Source organism: Saccostrea cucullata, unplaced genomic scaffold, assembly GCF_032062105.1.
Source record: "Saccostrea cucullata isolate Sc308-1 unplaced genomic scaffold, CSIRO_AGI_Scuc_v1 ctg999, whole genome shotgun sequence".
Lineage (NCBI taxonomy): Eukaryota > Metazoa > Mollusca > Bivalvia > Ostreida > Ostreidae > Saccostrea > Saccostrea cuccullata.
The window spans coordinates 38,342-48,984 of NW_026933174.1; the positions used below are offsets into that span (position 1 = coordinate 38,342).

Here is a 10,643-nt window from a genome sequence, read left to right on the forward strand (position 1 = left end):
CCCAAAATCAAAATTTAGGACATTCATTTTTTTTTTTTTTAAATATTTCTAAATTAACAAGACTAGTTATAAATAAAGTGAGCGACATCGATATTGTGGTGTTATAAAATATTTTGGTGAGCGGAAGAGCAGGTTACTTTTTGTAAAATAAGAGTCCCGTGACGCAGTGGAAATTCCCCATTTATTTATTTCCCATCAACAACAAACACGTGTATACTAAGTATTGATCGTGCATGTGTAGGCTAGGAAATATTGCATCATTACTTTTAAGCTGTTGTACTGTGACTGAAGACTGCAGCCGTGTTCAATCCGTAGGTAAGTTGTTTCACTATTTTAATAACACAAATTTAACATTATGGCTCTTTCATGGAATTATTGATAGACACGTTAAAATGTATATAAACTTGAGAAAGAAATGTAATTTTATAAGTAAAAACCCCCTTTTTCCCTATTCCGTATGTGGATGAAATGTTTACACGTGATGGTCCGGAATATTAAATGTAAAACAAATAAACAGATGGTATTTTTAATGGCTAGTATATGAATATCATTTCATTTGTTTACTTCACAACAAGTTCAAAATCCCCCAAAACGTAATTAATAACAAATAGCAATATATCTGATTAAGCTTGAAATATGTTGTTTTTTTTCTTCGTAGCTGAATATGCTACCATAGGAATATACCTATTAAACATGTTGAGCTTGAAATTTATTTTTTGTCGCTACATGTAAATATACAGTATAATTTGTCCAATCCGGCTACCGCCGGTTCCATAAAATTTGGCCGGATTAGACAGAATCCGGAGTGCAGGAAAAATGCAGGAAAATATCAATATCGAAAATTTTCGTTGTTTATTTACAAGTACATCATATACATATCGTAAATAAAATTAAATTATGAAATCAATTACTATTTTGGAGTCTATAAATTATAAAAATAGTCTCACATGACTGACTATATTTTCTTATTTGTTCTCGAAGTTTGAAAGTCGGGTGAAATGTTTCCTCAATCAAAATATACAGGCACGCATAATATAGGCCTTATTATTATTTTTTGTCGCTACATGTAAATATACATGTACCACCATATGAATTTACTTGAATATACTTGATTAAGTATCATTTGAGTATGTCGAGTCTGAAAGATGTCTTTTTTATTTGGTCGCTAAATATACGACCATTATATACATGATATAGGCATATACCTGATAGTGATTAAGTATGTGTTGAGTCAGAAATATATATTTTTTTCTCGTCGCTAAATTTGCCCATACGAATATCAATAAGTATGTTGAGTCTGAAATATGTTTTTTTTCTCGTCGCTCAATATACAGCAATAGGCTTATACCTGATTAAGCTCGACAATTTATTTTTTTTCGTTGACTGATCGCTAAATAAAAATACAGAAGCACAAAACAAATTATTGTCATTTTTTAATCTCTGAAATCAAAAGATTTCAAGTCAACTAGACTTTTTAAATTACTTTAAATGATATGCATCTTTTATCTTTCTGAAGGATGTGACAAGAATTTTTTTTAACTAATGGATAAAAACATATCGGTAAATGTAAAAAGTCATGATCGAGGAAGTATGTTAAATTTGAATCATGCAGTGAATATACAAAATATGTTAATTTGGTAAATAATCAAAATATGTTGAACTTGTACTGGTAGATATACATGTACAAAGAATCTCGATTTATAGTTCTTTAAATTACAAAATACGTTTGACCCCATGCCCCGCAGTATAGAAAGAGAATCCGCGTCTAAAAGACAAATGATGCGTTCCTCAATTATGTATTATTTTTTCCAAGATTTTGTTATTGAAGTATTGCTACTTTAATATTTTAATCACAAAAATGGAGGTATCTTACCAGGCATTTGTGCAATATAGCCGAGGGTAGTGTTTCTTATATAATCTTTATGAGAAAAAACTTAATCTTCCAAATCACCTTTTTTATTAGTGTTGAATTTTTTAAACAAGAAATTGCTTTAGAAATCAGGATATTATTAAAATTTTGAATATTTTTCATACATTACAAAATGTGCAAAACAGGCATTTGAGGAACTATCGTCCGGCCTTAAAGATCTACTCCTTACTTTGCGATTTTAGAGCAAACGCTCAAACCACAGCACCACGCGTGTGACCCTCTCTCTAGTAGAGCATGCATGTTTACACGTAAATATGATTATATGATTGATATCTTGTGGGCCAGGGCCATTGAGCTGATGCGAATTAAATGTAATGTCACACGTCAAAATAATCAATAAAAAATATATAGTAATTGAAATCTGCCGCACGTACCGATAATATATTCAACCGGAGGGAATTTAATTATCTTGGTATATTAGAGGATAAATATTTTTATATTATCAGATTAACGAAAACGAAAAGGGTCATGCATGTCAATTAATTAGAAATATTATTTATATCTTATTTATTCTTCATTCTCTCTCAACTGTATTTTGCTTCAGGTAGAACTTGAAAATCTGAAAATATGGAAAAATCACGGGAAAACCGAGGGTGCTGTCTTGTCAGAAAGTTCCGAACATCTCTGAGACGCCATCTTCTGTTCATTCTGACTCTCTTGGCAGTTATCTTTGGATTCGTTCTGGGATTTACGATACGTCTCGCAGAACCCTCGAAGGACGCAATACAATGGCTTGGTATGTGTGGCTTATTTTAAGCATACTATAAACGATAACACTACGTACTTTGACCAAAATATAGAAAATAAACAGAAAATACATGGATAAGGTACATGAGAAGAATTAATGTACAAATACCACATCTTATGTAATATACGTTTTATACAATAAGAAATTCATAGATCTCATATGATATGAAAACGTCTTTGGATCACGTACGTATAAGAAAACATGGATAATGAGATTTATACGTCAAGCAAATTCAAAGAGTTGTTGTCCCCCGCTTTCGGTGTCTTCGTGGGTTCGATGTCATTTTTCTGAAAAATTGTGTAAAATATGATCGCCCTATCATATGTCATTAAGAAATTATCACCGAAGTTTGTTTTTTTTTAAAATAAGGGTCAATCTTGAAGGTCAAAGCGTCAGAAATCATAGCATGCTCGGAAATATTTTGTCACAGATAATGTATCTCTTCTGGATCAAAAATTATAAGAAAAAATAACAATTTTAAAGTAGGTCAAACTTCAAAGTCAAGGTCACAAGATCAAAAATCATAGTGTATTTAGAAAGGTCTTGTCACAGGCAATACGCATGTTTATTGTGAAGGTCATATCTCTTCTCATTCAGAATTCATGACCAAAGTTAAAGTTTTTGAAAAGTAAGTTTCACTTGAAGGTCAAGGACACAAGGTCTAAATCATAGTGTTTAGGAAGGTTTTGTCACAGGTAATACACATTTTTATATAAAAACCCTATCTCTTCTCATTCGAAAGTTATGGCCAATTCAAATTAATGACTGTTTAAATTTTTTAAAAGTATGTCATACTTGAAGGTCAAGGTTCCTGCGTCAAAAATCATAGTGTATTTAGAAGGGTCTTGTCACATGTAATATACATATGTAATATGAAAGTCCTATCTCTTCTTGTTCAAAAGATATGACCAAGGTTAAAATTTTTGAAAAGTGGGTCAAACTTCAAGGTCAAGGTCACTTGGTCGATAAATCATAGTGTATTAAGGAAGGTCTTGTCACAGGTACATGAAGTACACATTTCTAATATGAAAGCCCTTTCTCTTCTTATTCAAAAATTATGGCCAAGTTTAAGGTTTTTTCCTAAGTATCTCCAAGGTCAAAAGGTCAATTGTGGTAGTACCCAAAGAAAGGTCGCGTAACAAGAAATACACATGTGAAATATGAACGTCATAGCTCCACTAAATCAGAAGTTATGGGCAAAGTTAAAGTTTTTGTCACGGACGGACGGACAGATGAATGAGATTTAATGCCAAAAAGGTACATAGATCATACATGTATATATATGAGATATAATACTTGGCTCCTGAATCACACATGAGATAATTCAAAATATGCAGATGGGTTACATATTATTTTGTCAACAATAAATACCTGGAAAAACGTGTGGTTACAATAGGTACTTCATATTAAGTGATAACATAATTATATATTTATTCAAAGGATCACGCATCATATATACATGTAGATTCTTAAAAAACACTCACACATGAGACAAAAAATCTTGGATCACATACGTGATATCAATAAGAACAAGGATCACAATTGATCGATATCAATTCAGCAACATAAACAAGTCCACACAGATTACATTCTATTCCATAGACAACATGAACTATTCAACGGTCAAAGGTAAGATGTCTTATAATAAGCAAGTGCAGCTTGGATCTAGGCCTAGGGTCGAGATATTCATTGAACTTTGTAAGGGAAATGACATTTTTTATGTAATATGTAGTAACATTGTCAGCAATAAAATTTTCAATTTATATACAAAATTGAAATTGGAGAATTTCTTAAATTTTGATTTTAAAAAAATATTAATACTTTGCAGGGATGCCAGGAGAACTTTTTCTGCGACTGTTAAAAATGATGATAATACCTCTATTGGTGTGCAGCGTTATACATAGTGAGTGTTATGTATACATACTACATAGTTATTGTTATGTACAGTGTACATGTATATATAGTAAGAGTTAGTAATATGGTAAGTGATATGTTACATATGCTAACTGATATGTATATAAAAATTATAATGTATATACATGTATGATAAATTTCATGCTTAGTTAGTGTTATACATAGTAAATAGAAAGCTCCCATTCATAAAAATTGACCATTAAAAGAATTTTTGCCATGCAAGTGAGGGAGATTTCAACCCATTTGCATATAGTTAACCATTGTTGAATACTGCTATATTTTCTTTGCAATAAACATTAGTTAAATACGGCTATATGTACTTTGCAATTGACCATTAGCTGAATACTCTTCTATTTTCTATGCAGCTGATTATTAGTTGAATACTCCTCTATTTTCCATTGCAGTTGACCATTAGTTGAGAATGCTTCTCTGTTTTCTTTGCAGTTGACCATTTGTTGAATACTTCTCTATTTTCTTTGCTGTTGACCATTAGTTGAATTCTTCTCTATTTTCTTTGCAGTTGACCATTTCTTGAATTCTCCTCTGTTTTCTTTTCAGTTGACCATCAGCTGAATACTCTTCTGTTTTTTGTTTTAGACCATAAGTTGAATACTCCTCTATTTTTCTTTGCAGTTGACCATTTGTTGAATACACCTCTCTTTTCTTTGCAGTTGACCATCAGTTGAATACTACTCGATTTTCTTTGAAGTTGACCATTGCATGAATACTCCTTGATTTTCTTTGAAGTTGACCATTGCATGAATACTCCTTGATTTTCTTTTCAGTTGACCATAAGTTGAATACTTCAGAATCTCTATTTTCTTTGTAGTTGACCATTATAATTTATAGTAAAAGAGTATAATGATAAAAACAAATTAAACAATGTACTTTTACTAAAAATCATAGCCTGGAAATACATGTATGATGTTGGTATTTTCCAAAACGAAATCAATGAACCTTTTTATTGTTCTTGGACTACTACAATTTTTAAGGTTTATATACTTTTTCAGGCACCGCATCTCTTGATCCAAAATCTAATGGAAAAGTCAGCGCCATCGCTTTCATTTACATTCTTCTGACAAACATATTAGGTTGTGTGATAGCTATAGCTCTCTTCTACGTCATCAAACCAGGTAAAATTTAAATGTTTCTGTGTGAAGCACGTCACCAATATCTGTGAAATAAGTTTGAAAAGAGTGGAATATGGTTAAATGTCGATTTATATTTATCCAGGTAGTGAAAGTCCGCTCAGTAAAGGAAAACCAGAAGTCTATGAAGCTAATCCACAAGATATATTTGCAGACTTACTTAGGTAAAAATTGTTTTGCTTAGTAAGTGTCATAGAAGGCTAGTAACCAGTACCTAGTGAACGGCATAGTAGTGAACACAAAGTAGTCCGTGGCATTGAATCAACTCTGATCGTTTAATTACTGAGTTTGTTTGAATTTTTCAAAATAAGTATGTAAAAACTTAATTGAAACAAAATGAAAAATCAATCTGAAACATGTAGGAAAACGGGGAACGTTTACATCTTATATTACATGTATTTGAATACAATTCTAAACATGCAATATTTTTCCGTTACTTTTCAGAAACATCATACCTGATAATATTTTTGAAGCGTCTTTTCGACAATCACAAACTAAATATGTACAGAAAGATGTGGAACAATTAATACCAGCGGAAGGAAACTCTTCATATCAGAATGCGTCCACCAATCAAAATGCATCAACTGTTCACGTGGTTCGAGAGCTAGTGAAATCTAAAAATAACGAATAAATCCACTATTTGTGTTTAAAAAATGTGAGCTAACATATTGACAAAGATAGCTACTTAAGTGTCACAAAATGTCTAAAAATTATTCTAAAAAAGATAATTAAAAACTCTTTTGTGTATTTGGTAGCGTGTATTTCAAGATTTGAAATTATATACATACTAGTAGAAAAAACCTCAATATGTTTTTATACATAAGATACCAACGAAAATTAAAGGAAAGGAAAAGTCAAGTTTTGCCGATTAAATTAAACTTATGTTAACACTCTGTTGGTTGGATGCAGTCTGTTTTCCCAGAGTATATACGATATATACATGTACATGTATACCAGAGCCATCAACAGAATGCGAGAAATAAAAAAAAAATCATCAAAGAATGACTGCGAAAAATTGTTTATAGCAAAGTAGAAGAAGAATTTACTTTGTTATTTTTTATATCAATCAGGAATTATATAATTATGATATTCTTTGACAGGACTTATAACTGCATGTATGTTCCTGGGAACAGCTGCTGGGAAGCTTGGAAAGAAAGCTCAACCATTCCTTGAGTTCTTCGCAGTCAGCACTGACGTTGTTTTACAAGTGCTACGATGGTTCCTTTGGTATGAAAACAATCTTTAGAATTTTACAAGGTTAATGATGGGAATTACATGTACTTTAAAGTTCTTCATCTAAAGAAGAAAGCTTGAAATAGATCTGAAACAAATATATATGTTTGTAGAAATCACGGAAATTAAAAAATATAGGATTTTATCAGTCGAAATTATGGATATGAATATTCATTAAGTATCTCTGGCATTATGAATATTCATGCAAATTATCTTCTTTCTTTCAAAGGATGACTCCATTTGGTATTGCGAGTCTTATAGCAGCCTCTATAGCCAGCACCCGTGACATCAGTAGCACGTTTTCCAGTTTGGCTTTATTCCTGTTGACGGTTACGATCGGGATCGTTCTTCACCAAGCATTATTTCTGCCTTTAATTTTATTTATTACAACCAGAAGAAACCCATATACATACTTTATTAGTGTGGGTCGGGCGTGGCTTATAGGATTTGCTGCTACAAGCACGTAAGTAAAATATCATCGAAAAAGTATGAAACGTGATGACTTCAATTTCTCCATCATAAAACTTTCTTCTTGTACAGTTTTTGCCTGTATTTGGTGTTTTATCACCTAGTCGATTTGATACACAATTAATGAATAAAATATTCTGAATATTTAATTTCTAAATGAAGGCAGGCTACTGACAATAGTATTTATATTGCAAGGGTATCATATGTTGTTTTAAGTTTTTGTTAGCTTGCATTTGGATGATTCCATTCGTATTGTTTAAATTCAACGTTTAATCATGACTTCTGTTCGTTATTTATTTTTTTTTACTTTATGCACAAAATCTCATAACTCTACCTACTTTATTACTCTAGGCAATGCAAAGAATGCTTAGAAACTATCGTATTTTCTTTTTTGTTTTTCAGAGCGATTGCTATTCCTGAAATGTTAAATGCTTGTGAAAACAAAAACAACATAGACAAACGAGTCAGTCGTTTTGTCATCCCCTTCTGTGTGACGCTCAATGCCGACGGCAGCGCCCTCTTTATTACAGCGGCCGCCATGTTTATTGCCAATATCACCGGCCAATCACTGTCATTTGGAGATGTAGTGATTATTGGGTGTGTATTAAATAAATTATTCATCAGTATTAAAACAACTTACAGGTTAAATGTATCATGCACACGTCTTTATAGTAAAAGGAATGCTTTTTATTTGCTATTTTCAGTTTTCGGGCTCTTTTTGTCATGCTTTGATTACATTAAGCTGATTCTATAATTACAATTTAAAGGGCACAGGATGTTGCTGATTATACGTAGTTTCGCTGTTTCCATTTGTAAAAGTACATAGCTACATACTAAATAAATTCCGTAAATATGAAATTCACCTACTACACTGAGCTAGCTCCAGCTGTGGCTAAACACTAATTACATATTGTTATTCCAATGATTACAGCAACAGGTTAATGGAAAAAAAAACTGATAACATTTAATATGTTTCTGGACAACATTTGTTTTTAAAGAGCAAGTGAATGTAATATTTTTGCTATATTTTAGAATTCTGTAGCTTCATACTGCTTACATTTAGCTGTTTCTACACACTGATTACATTTAGCTGTTTCTACACACTGATTACATTTAGGTGTTTCTACACATTGATTACATTAAGCTGTTTCTATGTTTTACATAAGAGCAGGTTAATGTTATGTTTTTGGTATATTTCTAGAGCTCTGTGGCTACACACTGATTACATTTAGCTGTTTCTACACACTGATTACATTTAGCTGTTTATACACACTGATTACATTAAGCTATTTCTACACACTGATTACATTTAGCTGTTTATACACACTGATTACATTAAGCTATTTCTACACACTGATTACATTTAGCTGTTTCTACACACTGATTACATTTAGCTGTTTATACACACTGATTTTGACATTTTGATGCTGTTTATCCTGACACACTAGTAATGCTAGCTATTTCTACACACTGATTAAGCCATTAAAAATAATTTTGGGGGTAATTTTAATTTGTTATTTGTATTAAATGACTTTCATTTGTCTGTTTTCACTTTGGTCAATGCTAGTTCTATCCTTTGCTTGCTGATGCTGATCCAAGTAATGCTGTTTTTTTAAATGCTGATGCTGATGCTAGTTCTATCCTGATCCTACTTATGCTACATTTTTATGTAACTATCATGTCTATGATTACAGATTACTGACAGCTATAGCTAGCCTCGCCCTACCGTCCGTACCCAGTTCCAGTATCGTGACCCTCATCATGATTTTGTCCGCACTGAAGATCCCAGTAGAAGCTGTATCTCTATTGTTTGCTGTGGAATGGTTTCTGTGAGTATTGTTTTTTAGGCTTTATCTCCTTCTCTTCAGCATATAAGTTCGAAATCAGGTAGTTGCAAAAGTTTTTGATAGGCCTGGATTTAGCACGAGTTACTTCCCGTTGACCACCACATGGGATTTCTAAATGGCAAAAATTCTTCATTATTCAACTAATTTTTCAATTATAATTCAATGATGGCCATTCTGGGGTAAGAGGCATTGTTTTTCTGAAGAATATACATTTTTGAAACCTCTTTTATTTTTTTATTTTTATTTTATACCTCCCTCTCTTAATGTTTCTGCTACACCCTCTTAAATTTGGTAAGACAAAGAGGAAAAAAATTACAGATCGACCTCCAATATGGCGGTCAGCGGGAAATAGCTCTTGCTAAATTCATGTAATCAAAATCTAAGACGGCAAATTATCAATTATCGTTCCATTTGCTTGCATCCCGTCAAAAATGATTTCCTCAGAAGACTATTCGCTGATATACTGAAATACCAGTAAAACATTAATCAATCAATCAATCAGTCATACTTCTATAATGATCAAATAGTTATTTAGCTACTTTAACTGATTTTTGTTCTGTAGGGACCGCATCAGGACTACGTCCAATGTTTTTAGTCACACCTGCTGCGCAGCCATTACAGCTCACTATTGTCAACAGACTTTTAAGACCATAGAGGATCCGGAACAGGAACTCGAAATCGTTGTATATTCAGCGGAAGCCCTGAATTCATGATAACAAGAAAACCATCCATTCTTCTGTATGAATGGTGACAAATATTTGGTTGTTAAAAATGAATCTCCATGTCGTATTTTCTAAAGTTGTTTTGTAAATCAGGACAATTCAGCAAAAATATCTAGGATGTGTTCAAGGTTTACATTTGTATTTTTATATTTCAAAGGGAAAAAAATCTTGATAATTATTTATGTAACACATGACATTTTTTAAACTTGTGAAAGAAAAATATATATATTTACTTGTTGCAAATAACTTATATCTTGTTTATTTTGTTGTTGGAATAAATTTTATTTTGTCTACAAGATGTGTATTTCATTTTTTACATTTACGTTATAAACAATTATGTGATGGTTTATATCTGAAGCCTTTTATATTTTCTATTTGCCTAACATTCTTTAGATCTGTATTTTAGGAATACTTAAAAAACCTTTTACACAGAAATGTAAGAATTGATATATGCAATACCATGATAAGGTGAATCTGTCGTTAATCGATTCTTGACCTTGATTTCTTAGCGTTAGTTAAATTTAATTGATTCAAGGAATTATAAGAAAAACTGTAAAAACGATCATTAAAAAAAGAAAAATTTTGTATAAGTAAGACTTAAAAATATATATCCTACAATAAGTTACGCATCAA

General features: G+C 31.7%; 1 protein-coding gene across 1 annotated transcript; it reads left to right on the forward strand.

Annotated features, from left to right (window-relative positions):
- Window positions 1–253: 253 nt before the first annotated feature.
- LOC134237477 (excitatory amino acid transporter-like) lies at window positions 254–10,198 on the forward strand. The gene is made up of 11 exons (XM_062719565.1): window positions 254–311; window positions 2,475–2,666; window positions 4,507–4,581; window positions 5,603–5,725; window positions 5,826–5,904; window positions 6,185–6,366; window positions 6,826–6,967; window positions 7,203–7,436; window positions 7,844–8,038; window positions 9,136–9,270; window positions 9,851–10,198. Exons 2-11 carry the CDS (start codon window positions 2,498–2,500, stop codon window positions 9,999–10,001), a joined length of 1,485 nt encoding a protein of 494 aa, XP_062575549.1. The 5' UTR covers window positions 254–311; window positions 2,475–2,497; the 3' UTR covers window positions 10,002–10,198.
- Window positions 10,199–10,643: the final 445 nt, after the last annotated feature.